This window comes from Plectropomus leopardus, chromosome 19, assembly GCF_008729295.1.
Source record: "Plectropomus leopardus isolate mb chromosome 19, YSFRI_Pleo_2.0, whole genome shotgun sequence".
Classification (NCBI taxonomy): Eukaryota; Metazoa; Chordata; class Actinopteri; order Perciformes; family Serranidae; genus Plectropomus; species Plectropomus leopardus.
In genome coordinates, this window is record NC_056481.1 from 20,536,332 (window position 1) to 20,555,315 (window position 18,984).

General features: G+C 37.8%; 1 protein-coding gene across 1 annotated transcript in view; it reads right to left on the bottom strand.

The window, feature by feature from the left end:
• The window catches only part of snx29 (sorting nexin 29), a 53,629-nt gene that overhangs the window by 10,421 nt on the left and 24,224 nt on the right, over nucleotides 1–18,984 (bottom strand). Inside the window, exons 12-14 of the mRNA XM_042507630.1 lie at nucleotides 16,773–16,836; nucleotides 16,025–16,153; nucleotides 467–552 (exon numbers count right to left, since the gene is read on the bottom strand). Coding sequence (XP_042363564.1) covers nucleotides 467–552; nucleotides 16,025–16,153; nucleotides 16,773–16,836 — 279 coding nt within the window. The remainder of the gene's footprint in view (nucleotides 1–466; nucleotides 553–16,024; nucleotides 16,154–16,772; nucleotides 16,837–18,984) is intronic.

The following is an 18,984-nucleotide window of genomic DNA, read 5'->3' on the forward strand; positions in this document are numbered from 1 at the left end:
GCGTCACAGATAACTGCTCTGCCTTCTATCCCCAAAAATGCAATTAGCCATTATGTGGCCCTCCATAATCTGCCATGTTCATTTTATTTGCCTTTGATACAGCAGGAGCTTATCTCGCCAGTCTTTACACAGAGCGCCTGCTCACATCCCCCGGCAACACACAAACAAAGTCAAAGTTATAAAATCTACCCAAAAACTAAAAAGAAGGAGAAGTAAGGGAAGGGGCTGACACCAAGAAGCAAGAGGTTAGTCATGTGACCCCTGAGAAATGCATCACAACTGATCTGGGATGTGGAGGAAGTTGATGACCTTATTTTTCATCTATAAGCGTTTCTGTTTGAGAGCAAAATAGATGGACTGGGACACAGATATGAAATCTAATTTCAGGTCATAATGATGCAGAGTGTGAGTGTGTGTGTGTGTGTGTGTGTGTGTGTGTGTGTGTGTGTGTGTGTGTGTGTGTTACCGTCATTGCCCTGGCTCCCCTCTCTCTTCAGCATCTGTACCGCCCCCACATACTTCTTCAACTGGACCTTCAGGACCTCGTTCTCCCTGCACGAACAGACACACACACACGGAACATTCACATTAAAGAAACAACAACACACTGTATGCAAACATTTCAAACCTTTTCTGTCAAATATCCTCACAGTAATTCACATTTAAACTTGTGCATTTAGACACAGTAATCGTCTGCTCGCTGAGTTTGTCACAGTAAAGATGTGACCGTGCACACCGAGTGACAAAAGATACATTATCTGTCCAACAGCTCTGGGAGCCGCATCAAGCCAATAACAGGAAGTTGTTTACTGTGTTTCCTGACAGCGTGTGGTCAGAGGCGACAGTGTGAAACTTGTTGTGACATCTTGTCACCTGAGGAACAGTGAAAATAAAAACAACTGAAATCTAATCCAGGTGGTCAGACTGAGGTTTATTTACGGAGATGTGGCTGGACTCTGTTCTCAACCCGGCCACAGCACAACGCCAGTCTAGCCAAGAACACATGGACCGCATTTACACTTAATATTAAAGGGAAAGTTCACCCCAAAATCACAAATACATATTTTTCCTCATACCTGTGGCACTATTTATCAATCTTGATAGTTTGGGTGTAGGAGATAAATGGCTGTGGACAGGATTGGGGAGTCACAGAACACAAGTAACTAAGTTACATATTTAAAATACAAAATATTAAGTAATTGTATTGAGTTACAGTTTAAATTGGTGGTATTCTGAATACAGTTACTGTCTTCAAAAATGGAGTACCTGAAGCAGTTACTCTAATCCTCTGACCCTCCGCCTGTCAAGCAAGTTGACTGGTTGATTCTGAGGCCGAATAAAAGGATAAGTGGGGGCAGTTCTTCTCTTAGTTCATAGGCTTCTGAGGGATATTTTGTCCGAAAACATACAATGTTATTAGTCAGAACCACCACCTAACACTTGTGTGCCTCTGCAAACCAGCCAAGCTGCAGTTATAGTTAACCTCCATGTCTGTAAAAACATCAATGCTTGGCAGATGTCTTCCTCCCAGCAGCACAGAAGATCAATACGGTTTCAAAATTAGTGTCACAATCATAATCTGACCAGGTGTCTCCCCTTCTGTTCTTGAGATATGACACTGAGTAACTGACAGAAAAGCATTTTTGTAGAACATTATGTCAAAGTTAAGCTGACCTTTTTTAGAACATTTCACTTCATCATGCTATCGTGTTAAACATTTGGGTGAAATATTGTCATAACTGGCGCAGGACTTTATGAGTTCTGGTCAAACATATGTTTTATGAGATCACAGTAACCTTGACCTTTGACCACCAGATTCTAATCAATTCATCCTTGACTCAAAGTGAACGTTTGTGCCAAATTTGAAGACAATACCTCAAAGCGTTCTTAAGATATCATCATTATGAGACTGGGACAAATTAGGCCACAGTTACCTTGAACTTTGATTGATGACCACCTAAATCTAATCAGTTCTTTGTTAAGACAAAATGGACGTTTGTGCCAAATGGAAAGAGATTTCCTCAAGGTATTCTTGAGTCACAAGAATAGGATGGACAAACTGAAAACATGTAGAGGCATAAGGAAAGAGAAAGACAAGAGTGATGTCAATACAGAAAACAGTCAGTATATCTCATTAACAATATACATTCAGAACAGAATAAATAAAAGTGAGGAAAACACCGCACAAACATCTGGGAAGCTGTAATAGAGTGCATGAATAAAAAAATTGTTGCATTAAGCTCATATCAAAATCTGTAGGCTGTATGGAGGTTAATGTATGGATAGAATCCGAGAAAGCTTTCTATGATAAAGTCTTCTTCTATGTCTAAATATTAAAAGAGGCAGGAATGTGTGTTCTGACCTCCGTTTAGCAAGCAAGAGCAAACTGAATTTCAGTGTTCAGTATTTTAGAGCTGCATGTTTAAGAGCACTAAATGTAATCCAGCGAAAACGCAGGTTAATGGTCAGAGTTACGGCCCAGTGAGGCTTTAGTTGTACATCGCTCAGAGCAGCGTCGGTGTGTGTTGGACTGCAGATGAGGACGCAAACACAAAGACAGAGTGATAAAGAAACACAGTGAAAGACAGAGGCAGTCTCTTTACAAGCCGTAACCGTTTGAACATCATCGACTTTGGGGAGGAAATCAATCAGAGTTGGAGTGTGGCTTTACGCCCCCGGCAGTTAAATTTAACAGCCTTTGTCTTGCTCCGCCGCCGTCCCCACACCCCTCATTCTCCACGGGTGATTTTTGGTGCCCTGCTTATCAGCCCTCATTCCCCACCAACAAAAGAGGCGCCTGCCGGGAGAACTCCTGAATCCACACGCCGAGCTCTCCGAGGAGCCGTCCACGTCGTCGTTATCAGAACCACCCGCAGCCCAGACGCTGTTCCGGCCTGATTAAATTATAGCTAATACACGCCGCTCGCTCTAAGTGTGTGTTTGTGTCAGGGCTCTGGGAGATATGCAGACGTTCTGATGCGTCTCATTTTACTGAGAATGAGTTTTGTGTCTGTTGTTCCACTGGCAGGCAGATTACAGCGTTTGACAAAATGTGAGTGAAGAGGTGTTGATACGCAGCGCTCAGGTGAACAATGTACTTTTAGAGTATTTCATGTAGAGCTGTTACCTTTTTAATACTTGATTACTTTAGCTCTTTGTCTCATCAAGATTAAAAATCAGTCTTTAAGTTGACACAGCTACATTTGCCCACTTTGTATTTACACTGTCCTTGTCGGCGTTTTAATAACAATATTAAAGCTGCAATAATCAATATTTTTATATTAGGCAGCAATCAAATGAACACTTGTAACAAGAAAGGCAATTATAACCCAACTCTACTTTTGCATTCTGCTCTATGGAGCTTTATAGCCCTTTTATCTTTATTATGACAAAAGCTACTTTATTTAACTTTATTATAACAGTATTTTAACTTTACTTTAAAAAGCTTTGTTCAACTTTATCAGAACAATAACTACTTTAACATTATTATGACAACAGCTACAATACCTAGTTTTCTTACCTTTTTTATAACAGTACTTTATATAACTTTATTAAAACAGAGCTGTATTTAACTTTTTTTTTATTTTAGTAGCTACTTTATTGAACTTTATTGCAACACTAGGTTGTTTGACTTTATAACAACAGTACTTTAACTTTTACTATATGACAATAGCTGATTAATTTAAATTTTATGTAACAGTACTTTATTTACCTTTAAATTAACTTTATAATAAAGTATTTTATTTGTTAGATTTATTATAACTACTTCATTTAACTTTATTTCACAGTACTTTATTTAACTTTATTTCAACTTTTTTAAAGTATTTTAACTCTTTAATAACAGTACGTTATTTAAATTCATTCCAACAGTATTTTTGTTTAACTTTATTATGGCAGTGCTTTGTTTAACTTGACAAAATGACAGTCAATATATTTAATTTCTCTTCACTGTAACTGTAGCTCAAATTGTGTATCACAATATAGCCTAAAAATAATTATTTTTAAGCCATATCGCCCTGCCCTAATTGTATGTCATCATTTATACACTGAATCTGTTATTATTTTTGCCTTTTTTTCCACCTCCCACAATGAATGAAACGTTTTTGCAATATTTCAAGATTTTAGCATTTCTACTCAATTTTTTAATGTTAAAAACACTGAAAATGCACATAAAATGAAGTAGATGGATATGCACCTTATATGAATTCTTATAATAATATATGTTATTTTACAATTCAATCCTTTTAACAATGTTTTCCTTACTTCTAATGTGTAAAAAAAACAATGAGTGCATATAACTACAACATTAAGGTGTTGTTTAAGTACTTTTCCTTCAGTCCAAATAAAGGAATGTTTCCAGTAACAAATAGAAAAACCAGGGTTGACAGAATTATTGATCAACTTGTTAACTCTCTGTTAAAATGTATTGTGAGCCCTTTCTGACCTGTTCAGACAGCTGTTTTTTTTAAACACTCATAATCCATTAAATGCCTTCAAAAGTTCTAATGCCTCAGTGCAATCTGAGACTCTGTCGATAGAAATCGATTCCCAAAAGCTCCTCAGTTAATCAGCAACACGACTGTTTGTTCAGAGACTCATTTATTCACAGCAAACTTCTACTGCTGCGAACAAACAATACTTTAATTTCTTTTCCAGGTTACAACAGCCTGATAATGAACACAGTTTGCTGAATTATTGATCAGTCTGCTGATGTAATGCGTGCTTGCTTTTTGCATTATTTAAGATAGAAAACACTGGTCGATGTGGAAAAACAAGAGTGATGTTTAAACTGGAGAAAATGTCACCTCGTTAGCCACTAAAGGGGAAAAAAATCAGCAATCAGGCTTGATGTTAATACATCAGGCTTCTAACTACTGATTACAATTGAAGATTTGAAAAAAAAAAAAAAAAAAATCACACTGGAGTAGCCTTCGATTTAACCACATCAGGGGCACCTAGCGCAGAAACGTGCATGCTCCCACTGTGCCATCTCTGGAAAGTTGCAGTGATTCAATAACAAGACGACAAAACTCTCTGCATCATTATGCCAGATGATGGATACAAACACACTGGCACAAAACAAAATCTTGACACAGGTGTAGATCACACCCACATTACGACGTGCATCTCCCAAATAAGCGGTCTTGAGGGAAATTCGGGGAAGTGTACACAGGCTGCTGTCGGCTGATATTACCGGAGCTGTCGGGGTGTAAATAAGCAAGTGTCCTGCAGGTTATGAGGGAACATCACACTAACAACAGCCTCACCTGCTCGCTACATTTTCAAATCCAATTTTAGAGCAGAATGATAAAACACAAAAATACACCCTCTGTGTCCCGTCTTCCCTCAGGTCGCACACGTGCTAAATCAAACACAGACTTTCTTGTCCCCCCCCCCATGAGCAATTAACCAGCTCATTACAGACAGAAACTCATGCATCAACATCCCCACATTTTCATTGTTTTTCTACTCATTTCTTTTCATGTATCTTGTGTGCTTTCATTAATTGTTTTGAGAAAATGCCTTTCGCCACATCAAATATCCCATCGAGGCTCAAAGGCTGTTTCTCTATTCATCCTTTTATTGGTAATTTGACTTTCCTAAAAGGCTGCAAATAGCGATTACATTCATTATTGAGAATTCTATAGTATAATGAATATAGTATAAAAGTATAGGCCTTTTTTTATTGTTATTTTTCACTGTCACTTATTGTTTTATTATTCATTTAATAATATTGTATCTGGGTCTTCTACAGTAGTTTCGAGGAGATTTGAAAATATAGAGAAATATATTGTGTATGGCGATAAAGCCTAAAAATATTCTGACATATTTTAAAGTCACATCGCCCAGCCATAACTGTATTAAATTTTAAGAAAATCCAATAGTTAATATATTAGTCTGTAAAAAAGAGGTGGATCGACCTCTGTCTACTAGCATGGCTAAAACATAATTTTGAGGAGATGTTTTTCTTAATCTTTTACATCTTGTGATCACTTTGATTGATCCTGTGAGCTCTCTGTTGGCCCTGATCTCCAGGAAAACCACAAACAGAGCAAATCTTTCAGCACCACGCAGGTAACTGAATTTCTCTATGAAGGATGATATATACGTTGGGTAAACTACCTCTCATACACACTGCTGTGCATATGTCCATACATTTTGAATATCCGTATGCTTTTACACACCCACTAAAGTCTACATTTCTGTTTCTCTGTGCCTTCGGCAAGTCCATCCGTACAAAGACAGAGCTTGAATGATAGATACCAAACAAATCTAAACCACAAAGCCCCCTGGGCTTGACAACTCTGTACCAATTTTGCTCTCCTAAAACTGTGGCGAGAAACTGCAGCTTCGGCTCTCTATTAATGCTCTCCAATTGAGAGTGATCCATTAAGTTGCTGGATCGCCAGAAATGTGGAACGTTTGAAAGTCATCTGAAACTCCAAGTGTCTTCTCTGCCTTGAGGGGCAGTAAAGTTTTAAATGTCCAAAGTGAAGTCCTTGCTCGGCATCTCTGTTACGAAAACTGCATCCTTCGTCCGGCTGATATGAGACCGGCCACTTTCTCATTAAGGGCAATAGTCTGACCCAGAAATATTGTTAGCGCAAACGCCTGCTCTGAGGATAAGCCTATTAACTACGTTGGTTAATAAAACTGTTGAAGTCATCTTCTTCCATGTGAGAAGCGAGCAGGAAGTGTTTGTGTACAAGGAGATTTACAAAGGGGGTGTGTGCAAAAAGAAACACGGAGAGAAAGACAGTCTGCTCGCCTTAGAGATAGATTTGAAGAAATTCTGTGTGCAAAAAAAAGAGATGGTGAAAGAGCGGGAAAGAGTGTGCATTTGGGAGATAAAGACACATTTTGTGAGAAAGAGAGAAAGCTGGTGACGACTGCTCGGTTTGTGTGTTTTAAATAAAGCAAGTACAGGGAGAGACTATTGCAGGGTGCATACGCATTTTTACCAATATATTTTCATGACTTTTTTATGACTTTGAGACTGACTTTAAAGATGATTCAGTCTCTGAAACAATCATAGATATGTCTCAGTGGTTCTAGCTTTTTAAATATCTATTTAAAAAAATTATGAAATCAGAACAAGAACAGAACTGAATTTCTAAGTATAATTAAGGGACTGTTCATCATTTATGAGGGGGGAGTTGGTGGTGCAAAAAGGGGGAGGTACATCAAATGAGGGGAGGGACTTATTTTGGCCTAGAGGAGGATTATACAAATTTGAAGGGCTATATTTTGTTGTTATTTACCACCGATTTTTAAAAATGCAGGATTTCTTTTTTAAAAGATTTGACCTTTTTGATATTGGTGACTTGTGATTTTTGAAGAAAAAAACATCAATTTGTGTTTTCTTAAAAAAAAAAAAAAAAAAATAGATTTTTTTTAAAGGTGACATTTTGGCCAATTTTTAAAGAAAAGAATTTGGTGATTTTGTTTTTCTTTAAAAAGTTTTGAAATGTTTTATTTCTTTACAAGTTTTGGGGGGGGGGTTATTTATTCATAATTTTTTATTTTATTTTTTTATATTTTATCGTTGGACAATCAAATTTCTGATAGTTCTTGGACACATCATGTGTTGTTATACAGGTTTGTTAAACAAAATGCCATGATGTTCCCAAAGCTTTCAGGGTATATTTAGTGTAGTCTTTAAAAATTGCTATTTGCAAATTCCATTACTTTTTCAGCTTTCTCATGACCGAATGAACTCTGTTATTAAAAAAACAGGACAGGATCTCCTCTCGAAGCAAAACAAGCATGTCACCTTAAAGTACACCCAGTAATTACTCAAGCTAAGAGAAGCCCTATAGGGTGACTTTTTTTCTCTGGTATTCCCCTTCCTTTAACATCTCTGTGCTCTGTAGTCGTCTTAATGTGCAATAAACACGGCTAAATTGGCTGTTCTTCAGGTATGATCCGGTTTTGTTTGGAAGTAGTAGATGAGGAGTACAAAGACGCCTTCAGAGACAGACAGCTCAGTCACTGGGTAATGCTCCTGGGTGCAATTTGCTGCTCAGCCTCTCTGCAGAAGAAAAAACTTCAAGCATACACTCTTGTGTCACACTTCCAAAGGCTCAATGCTCAGAGCTGCAGAAACACACACACAAATTTATATTTATATATATCAAGGCTAAGGGGTGCAGGGCCGGGTTGTCATAACTTCAGCACTTAAGGAAGAAGCCCCCCCTGGGCCGAGTGACATAATTGACTTCCCAAAGAAAGAAAAGAGCCTAAACACTCCCAACAAGTAAACTCGCCAAACTTCACAGCCGCTCTCTCCGCTGCGTCTTAGATCAGCTGCACCAGACCGCCTGGAGAAAAGACGGACGCTCTGCCAGCTAAGAAAAAGGCATCTGCTCCCGTTTCTTTTGTGCATGTGTGTGTGCGCGTGTGTCCGCCTGTCCAACCGCCCCCTCTCCCAGTGACGAGGTACCACTTCCTGGCCTGATCCCACTCGACTGGCCGCCTTCCCGTCTTCCTGCTGCGAGAGGCCTGCTTTCGGCTATGCCAACTGACTTCTGAAAAGGGGGACAAGATGTAGTCGTGGGGGAAAGAGAGCGCTCGTGTGTGTGTGTGTGTGTCTTGACTGCTATGCTTGAGGGAATGAGTTTAAGGGTTAGACATTCAGAGCAAGGCCATTTTGGATTTGGACATCTATTTTTAAAGCAACAGCTTTTTAACAGCTCCGTGTCTGTTATCATTAGTGGTGACAGTGACTAAAGAAGAGGCGCCGCGTGATGAAGAAAGTGAGACGTGAAGAGAGATATCGGGGGCTTTTGGTTATCACGCAATGTTTAAATCTTAATCTAAACAAGTCAAAATAGAGTCAAAAGTATTGTAGCTGTTTTTGTGAAAATATTCTGTAGAAATGCATTCAGATGTGTCAATGTGTGACATTAGGAACATTGAGGATTTTTTTTTTTTTTTTTGAGACTTCAAGAAAGTCGTAATATTGTAAAAAAAATCATAATATTAAGCCATGGACGCTGCCTGTGCTCGCGCCTGTTTTATAGTTTGCTGGCAATATGGTAATTTCCATAATGTAATATGCCCTTTTCACGTAAAATTACGACTTTATTCTTGTAAAATTTTGACCTTTTTTTGTAAAATTACAACTATTTTCTTGTAATATCACAACTTTTTCCTCTTAAAAGCAATTAGATCCAATGAATTTAAGTGTTTCAATGTGTAAAAAATTCCATTCGCTATTGTATTTGTACTTGAAGGTATGATTTGTACCCCTGGATTTGGTTTGTAGATGTAAATCTGGGATTCACACTTGAAATTGAGTTCTGTGTGAACTTCTTTTAACCACAAACAGACCAATATGTAACTGTAAACCTTTGTGCAACTCTTTTTTATTCATTCAAAAATGTCATGCTCAGCTACAGAAATCCTTATGGATTCAAAATTAAATCTATTTGCTCAGATATTTTTTACATATCAAAATATTCTAATTATTTGATCAAAATGTTTTTACACATTAACACATTAGAATGTGTAACATTTTGTGTCCTGACAAGGTTTTCCACAGTTCATAGCTGCGTCTACAAATGCAAGTTCAGACTCTGCCATGGAAACACCGCTGACCTGAAATTATCTTAGATGGACTGACACAAAGTGTAAAATTGTGCTGTGGTCTGACGAGTCCACATTTCAAATTGCTGTTGGAGATCATGGACATTGTGTCCTCCATGGCTAAAGAGAATAACGACCATCCAGACTGTTACCAGCTCAAAGTTCAAAGCCAGCATCTGTGATGGTATGGGGGGAGGTTTAGTGCCCATGGCATCATGGTTAACCTCACACATCTGTGAAGGCATCATAAATGCTGAAAGGTACATAGAGGTTGTGGAGCAACATATGCTGCCATCAAGGCAGGTTCTTATCTTCCCAGCAATATATCCCCCAAGCGTAGAGTAGATCAGAAGAAAGGTTCCCGAGATACGCGAAAGACACACATACACATATACAAACATACAGAGATTTCTTGCTTTATGGTTAGATACTCAGCTTGCTTTGCTTGGGGGAGACTTTTGCAAACTGGAAGGAGGCCAGGAGCCAGTCGCAGCAGCCCTATATATGTTTCTAGGTTCCTCATATATAACTAAATTTCTAGGATTTTCGGATGTTTCTAGAATTTTAGGATATTTCTAGGATTTCAGGATGTTTCTAGGATTTCAGAACAGTTCTCGGATTCTGGGACGTTTCTAAGATTTCAGGAGGGATTTTAAGACATCAGGAGCTTAGCTTGGACCTCTTTTGGGGATGCAGAGGACTCCCCACTTACACTTTTTTAATAAATTAGCTCTATTTTGATTATGTTTTATGCACTCTAGGACTTAAACTACCAAAACAATTTCTGATTGAATCGCTTCATTTTTTATTGTGAATTAGAAAATGGCTGGGGGCCCAACACACTAACAGGGCCAAGATTTTGTGTATCAGTGCTCTACGATAAACTTGTATGTAATGAAAGCACTGGCAGAAAATTCAATAATTTGAATAGTTGGCTTTAAATACTTTGAGGAATTACATATTAGATTTGACACCATTGGTGAGTTTGGTTTAAGGCAGCGTGTGCATACAAACATACATGACTACTGTATGTTCGTTGGATTTCTACCACCTGCAATAAGTTGAGAGTGAGGATGTGGGCTGCAATGTGTCAACATGTGAGTGAAAGACTTGTTATGCATGTTATTTTTGGATGCGTGTGTGAGTAAGGGTCCTGCTGCATATCTGAGTTTTATGTATGAGTAACACACTAAGTGAGCAGCAGGCTAGTTTTAGCCCGCTCCCCTCTGTCGGAGTCGACGTCAGCCGAAATCTATCTATGGCGGCTCGCTCATCCTCTGCCACCCCCATGTACAGCCGGGCTCGAGACACACACACTCACACACATGGCACTTCCTTCAGGTTTGGGCGCTGTACTACTACGAGGAGGAGCAGAAAAATAAGCTGGCGGCAAACAGCGGGACCATCTGGTGCTGAAGATAAACATTTAACCTGAGAATTTTCTGCACTCAGCAAAGTGATTCCTGTCAAAGTTAGTGCAGATTACACAATCCGTCTCAATAACGCTGCAATTAACTGGAAGGCTTTAAAGCACTTCAGCGAGTCGTCGGTCAATGGGCGAGCCAACTGTCTTTTCAAATGTTAAGATGTTATTGTTCGCCGTCACGTTTTATGTCAGGTTTACTGACTCCCGGTTCACCCTTTGCGCGAGTGAAAAGAATTGTGGGATTCATAGCAACCGTTGCCAGTAGCCTCTTTCATTGAATGATGCTGACAGCTTCCAGCCCTCATTCAGTGGCTAGCTGCTCCTTCAGTGGTATTTATAGCCGCTATTGATCGAGACAGATTTGGCTGAGAAGGAAAAGCAGCACTTGAGATTTAGCAGCAGACTATAGAATAAGCTTTGTGTGGAAAAGCACACTGTGAGGCAGTCATGAGGCTGCTGCTTCTACACTCTTTCTCTCAGCTCTATTACCTCTTCGAAACCTGAGCAAATTGGCATGTTTTTTTTTTTTTTTCAAAAACATGCAAAGAAGGCAATGAGCAACTTGGGAGGAAACGGCCCAAAAATTAGGAGCTACAAGAAAATGACCTGAAACAAAAAAGAAAATGCAAAAAAAATATAAATGTGACACACACACATTCGTATATATTATTTGCAACATAATTATAAGTACAGTTTTCTAAATAATAAGCTAGCTTTCTAATAACAAGAAACAAAAAAGAAAAGTAAAAAACAAAAACAAATGAGAAAAATAAACTTCAGAAAATGCTAAATTAATTAATTAATTTTGTAACATAATTTTAAATTTATAAATAAAAGAGTTATAACACAGTTTTCTGGACATTTCCCATTTTTTTGATATTATTTAATAAACCCCCAATGGGCATTGGCCTAAAATTAGCAAGAAATCACTAAAAAGTTAAAACAAAATAACCTGAAAATAAGCACAAAAAAAGAAACTAAAAAACAAAATCAAACAAGAAAATAACCTTAAGAAAGTGATAAAATAACAGGGCTACAAAAATAAAAATATCTAATAATAAAATAAAATAATATAATGTAATATTCTTATAATTCTACTCTGTTAAACAATACATATGTATTCATTACAACAAAACATTAAATATATGATTATAAGAATTAAAAGCTAAAAGCTTAAAAGCTAGGACTTTTATGGCTGTACTTACTTAACTTAAGTGTATTTAAACTGTAGTTAGTTTAATAATTTCTTAAGCAGTTTACAATAGTTTTTAGATGAGATTTCTAAATACTGATATATATATATCATACATATTTCAATATAGACTAAAAATATAACAATATTATTTTAAAGCCATACTGCCAAGCCCTACCCCTAGCTAATTTTCAGGTCATAGTCTTGTCACTTTTTACTTTTTTTTGCAATTTGCAGGTGATTTCTTGTCGCTCATTACCTTTTCACCCATGTTTTAAAAAAATGAAATCAATTTTCTCAGGATTCAGCGATTTAAATACTTACAAAAAGTGTCTGAACACTGATCAAGGAAACCAGTGTTGATCCAGCTGTTAAACGGTGAAAATTTTCTGCGTGAACATCAAAAATGCAAAACATTTCAATTGCCCTGCTGTCCTCACCACCCTGCAAACCCATCAGCTCCAGCCATCCCTACACGCTTAACTTGAGTCACCGCATCGATCATCGCTGGTAGCCTGACGTACTGTAGGAGGCGACTATCTGCACACAGTCCTGCTGCGGCTTTCTGTTTAGACTGCTGGAGGATGACTAATCCTCGATTTAAGGGCTCAGGGCTCGACTGAAGACTTCTGGCACACAGGCAATCAATTGTCAATGCTGAGGTGATGCAATTCACTTTCAGGGGAGACTGTCGGTGGTCACTTGTGGGGACAGAAGTGTGTGTGAGTGTGATTTAGAGAAGCAAATGTAGCACATTACAAAGAGGACAAAACTGTTGTGACATTTGTCCTCTGCATACTCGCTAACCTTCAGCCCTCAGTAACAGGAGGTTTTTGAAATCTATATGAAGTCAGAAAAAATCTGCATTCCAAAAACTTGTGGTGACTTTTGAAGAACGCTAATAACACTGCATCGGAATTTTTATGTTAAATGGAGCAATGCCTGCAGGCAAGTTCAGGCAGTCAACTCCTGCTGCTCTGATTCCTACACACACACGTCATCTCACACTCCACATGTCACTGACAAAACAGCCTCCCAATTTGGCGGTCTATTTAAAATTTCCCAGCTCTTCTTCTGCTTGTCAATGCCACTGCTGCCTGCTGTTTCCGCCCCACCGCCACCCCAGCATCCACCTAAAGATATTCAATCATCACTCTGCAATATCTCAAGTATCTGCAGGGAGTGACAACCTAGAGTCCAGACACAACAAACTCTAAACTCTGAATGAACATTTCAAACATGGGTTGTCTGACTGAAATATGACTAATTTGGTTCGATATTTTTTTTTTAAATGTATGACATTTTTAGGATTTTGGACATTTTCTAAGATTGTAGGACATATCTTGGATTTTATGACATTTCTAAGATTTTTGGGAATTTATCAGGTTTTAGGACATTTCTCATGACGTTTCTAAGATTTCCTGAAATTTCGACGATTTGAGGACATTTCTCTGATTTTAGAATGTATCTTGGATTTTAGGTTGTTTCTTTTTTTTTTTTATTTACTGGATTTTTGTATATTTCTGTAATTTAGGACGTTTCTAGGATTTTAGGATATTTCTTAGATTTTATTACTTTTCTAGGCTTTTAGGTCATATCTTTGATTTTATGAGAAAAGAAAATGGCTGGGGGGGCACCTTGCACTCTATCAGTGGCCAGATTTGGCCCGTACGTCACTGCAGTAGACTTTCAGAGTCGTAGGGGTCACATAAAGTACCGTAAACAGGTTGTAATAATCAAAAAAGAAAAGAATGTGTGAAAAGTTATCAGAAATCTAAAGAAACATGGGAGAATTGTCAACCAGGAGCTAACTGGGAGAGACAGCGATGAAAAACCAGAGTCTCTCTCTGAAAGTAAATCCCTCTGAAACTTTTCATCGTGAGTGGACTGCGCTGGAGGTGGAGGCTTAACAGTGAGAGATGCACAAATATAGTTCCTTCCTGTGTCTGAGTAAGGCTGTTGCCATTAGGTGATGTCGTGGTAATTACTGTGATTATGTGTAAAACACTGATGCAGCGACCGCAGGTACAGAGGCACAGCTCGGCACAATCAGCAGCCACAGAGCAGCTTTAATGACAAGACACAGAGGTCCTCTGAGTTATTACAGCTTTAACACAATGTTTACTAACTAAAAACTTTGGGGAGACATACGAGATAAAAGTTCCCAAACTGGCTCGTCATCTTTAACTCAGGTGTGCCTGCTGGAATAATAACGGTAATCAGATAGCCATTGATGATGTTATTTGGGCCACCTGCGTGTGCATTTCCTGCTATAACAAGTCAAACTGCCTGATGTGAGAAAGCTCTTTTCTAAATGCTTGGATGGCCGTGCTTATAAAAAGTCCCACCGTCATGTATCTGCAGGGGGTTGATGAGTTAATGGTCAGAAGCAATGAAACAATCATTACAATGTCAAATAATTAGAGTTCTGGCTTTTCTCAAATGTTTTGCAGCACTCTGCTTTGGAAAAAAAAATCCTCCCACCAGCGACACACTCATTTTCAGCTTATAGAAACAACATACAGCTAACTTTCTCACTCAGACTAAAACTAAAAGCTGTGTTGCTGAACACCAGATATACTGCCTCTTCACTGGATTTTCTCCGACTCTTCTCTCATGGAAACTTTTAAAATGACCGTACATCGGGGCACCCAGTAGCTCGTCTGGTAGAGCAGGCACCCAATGTATAAAGGCCGCAGTGGCCGCACATTTGACTCCAGCCCATGACCCTTTGCTGCATGTCATCCCAAACTGTGATAATCCAACCAAAAAAAAATCTACTTTGCATGTAGTAGACTGGAAATAATTTAATATTTGTATTTTGTTTTTATTCTAAAAACATAGTGGCATCATGATGAAACCTAGCTAAAATACTAAAAAATTCTAAAAAACAGATTAATAATTAATTAATTAATATTTGATAGGATTGATGATGGTAAAAAAACTGATGAACTAAATGAAAGTAGGAAATCAAAACCTCAAAGTGTTAGTGTGGGTATTTGACACTGCAAAAAAATAAAAATGCATAAAAATCAATGTTGCTGATAACCACTGACATATTTAGGTTGTGATCATCAAAAAACATCTACTTAGCATGTAGCATATTAAAAAACCACAGTGGCATTATGACAAAAACCTAGCATTTAGAGGGTTTAAATTCTAAAAAAATAATATTAGATATTTATGATTAGGACTGATGGTGAAAAAAAATAAACTAAATGAAAGTAGACAATCATATACTATATACGTAGAATATTTTTATAGCCTGATTATAAAAAGCGCAATTTGTATGCAGAGCGGTGTGAGCATTTGCCATTGCACTAAACATTATAATGTATTAAAATCAATATTTCTGCCAATCACAGTTGTGATGATAAAAAAATTCAACGTATATTGAAAATTATTCATTTTTGTGTTTTTTCTTTCATCTAAAAACACAGTGACACATGACAAAAACCTGTCCTGTTTAAAGGGTTAAAATTCTGACTGAATGAATGACTGAATGACTGAATGAATACTTGATATTAATAATTAGAACTGATGTTGGTTAAAATAGTAACTCAATGAAAGTAGAACATAATATTAATGTTTTATATTTGTTAAAGCTGGATTTTGAAAAGTGCATTTTGTGCGCAGAGCGATACAAGTGTGTGTAATATCAAAGTGGGCCCTAAGGGTTAAAGCGAAAACAAAAAAAACATGTTTATTTCTACTTTAACTGTTAATAAAATGAGTAGATCTTTCTTTGCATCTTTAATCTCCCATATTCCGAGCAGAAATGATCATATTAACGTCCAAACGTCCCAGCTGCTTCTTACCTGGCTAGAGCCTGGACCTTGGCTGTGTGTCTCTCCTCCAGCTCTGCCAGCTTCCTCTTCAGCAGATCAGTTTCCTGCCTCAGGCCTGCCGAGTGCTCCATCTCCCCATCCAGCAGACTGCGGAGAGACCTGTCAAACACATCAAGCAGATCATTGGAGACCAAATGCTGTCCCATTAACATTCTTGTCTCCTCCAGATTTAGACCTATTAAATGTTAACATTCTGGTGATGTCATTTTCATAAACAGTGGACTAGATAAACAATATGAAGCTCCTTTAATTGCAGGCACACTCAGCTCTGATACAAAAAAAAAAAAAAATCATCAGCACATCTGTGATGCATCGCTCCGAGAACAAATCGCAGTTTATCTTTAAAATCTAAATACCGCCCGGCAGAGGCTTCACATTTATTTATGATTAATGGCAAATAAGCATAAACAGATTTTTATTGAACTGTGCTTTGCAGTTTGCACAGCGATCCGTTTAAGCAGCTGTTAAATGAGCGTAAATCACAAATCTCTGGTGGATTAACGTTTAAAACACAACATAACAAAACACTTTCCTGCCCCCAAGTCAGCACAAAAAAACAAAACCAATGCTCGTCTCAGGATGAAAAGAAAACAAGCTGACACAATTTATACACAGAGGTCATCTGATATCTTCCTTCAGTCTGAGCGTGAATGTGTGCGTGTAAGTGTGTTTGGGGGTTTGCGAGCAGCAGATAAGGAGAATATATCACGTAACGTACGTGTTTTGTTCCTCCAGCTCGTCCTTCCTGTTCATCATGGCCACAATGGCCTGACGCAGCTCCACTGCAGAGGAGAGACACCAGAGTGAGACTTCAAATGCACAAAACACACACAGACACTACACACGGCAATATGCCAAAACTAATAACGTACAGTGTTCAAATGTAGAAATAACAGAATCCAACTTTTAACACAGCACTTCCATTGTTAAGATGAACTGCTTTGATAAAATCTACTTTTTCCTTTTTTAAGATGACAAAAGTTATGCTGAATATCTGTCTGGCTCACTTTTATTGCTACAGTAAAAAAGAAAAGTAAAAAGCGACTAAAAAAAAAAAACCCTGGAGAAAGAAACTCATCCAAGATAAAGGGAGGAAATTACTTATAACATCCTTAAAAGTATATATCAAGAAAATATGAAACCCCAACTCACAACAACAATTACAAGTGAATTATAGTCGGCTGAAAAAGTTTCATTTGCAGCAAGCGGAGAGTATTATTCCACTGAGCTGATCATACGGTTGAGTGCAGCTAACAGAAGGACAAGAAAACCATCACCTTTTTACATCTCATTACCAATACCAGGCATATTTATTGTGCTTCCCCTCAAAAAAGTTTTAGGAGAATATATTTATTAGTTTTCACTATTACAACAAGTAGAAGATGGATGAGGAGTACAAACTTTTGCTTAAAGCATTCATTTGACAGTGCGGTCAAATTGCACAAATCATTAGCAAATAAACACAAATATAGAAATTGTTGGTATATACACACATGAAGTATAAAGATAATTAGTAATAGTATAAGTAATTAGTACTAATACAGAAACTGTTCTCCTTTAGGATTCCTTGAGTTATTGAGGATTTTCTTGAGCTTTTGAGTCATGGCCAAAAGCATGTTTTACAATGTTACCATGACTTGACCTTTGACCTTCAACCACCAGATTCTAATAGTTCATTTCTGAGTCCAAGTGGATGTATGTGCCAAATTTGAAAGAATTTCACTGGAAATGAAATGAAATAGATGCCAGGTAACACTGACCTTGCCCTTTGAACACCAAATTCTAAACAACTCATCATTGAGTCCAAGTGAATGTTTGTGTCAAATATGGAGAAATTCCCCCTTGGTTTTCTTGAGATATCACTTTCACAAGAATGAGACAAATGCAAGGTCACGGTGACCTTTGACCACCAAAATCTAATCAGCTCATCCTTGTCTACTCAAAGGTTTGTGTCAAATAAAAAAAAATCTCTCAAGTTTTTCTTAAGATCACAGTGAACTTGACCTTTGACCTATGACCCAAAAAAGTGAATGTTTGTACAAAATTTGAATTCCCTCAAGCTGTTGTTAAGATATCGCATTCAGAAGAATGTGTCAGATGGACAGACAGACAACTCGAATACATAATGCCTCCGGCCTATGCCGGCACAGAGGCATAAAAAGAAACAAAGTACCCAACCCACCCCTGCAAATACATCATGAAATCCAAAGGAGAAGGAGAGAAAAAGACTAAATCACACAAAAAAATCTGATTCATACAGTAAGCTATACCAGTGTTTTTTATGTTACATATCCACTGAGGACATGGGACAACAGGTCCATCATTTTCAGTTCCAAACACAATATTTTCTCTACTTCAGAGAGCATAACAGACCTTTGCAGCTTCACAGCATGACCAAAAACAACACGTTAGGAGTATCAATTTCCACCACTCAGAGCAGTTACCAGCTGTAGCAGCTGAAGCCCTCTTATAAATTCACTGATATATTCAGCTGATGTTTGCCCTTAATAACACATTATGGGCTGTCATCCTCACCCACCTCTGATGTAATGGAAGTTCCCTTCTGACTACAGCAAAATAAAATATTAAGCAATACCTCTAAATCGTTCATGTAACAAAGCTGTCACCCAAAACAGTTTCCATAATGGAGTAATGGATACTCATTTTTCTGCAAAGCTGTTATGATTACTGCGTTCATGTGAAGTACTTTAAGCTGATGAAGTGAGCTGACAGCGTCGATATTTTGAAAATACTAAAATGTCTGCATGTAATAAATCAAAATTGTGTCTAAAACGATGGTTTGTACAGTATGTTTTCTTGAAAATGCACATAATGAGCAGCATTTTTGCATCATGTGATGATAGTAAATGCTGTCTGCTTTCCACCCCAAGAAGAATGACGTGCTGTGTACTTAAAATCTGTGATAATTT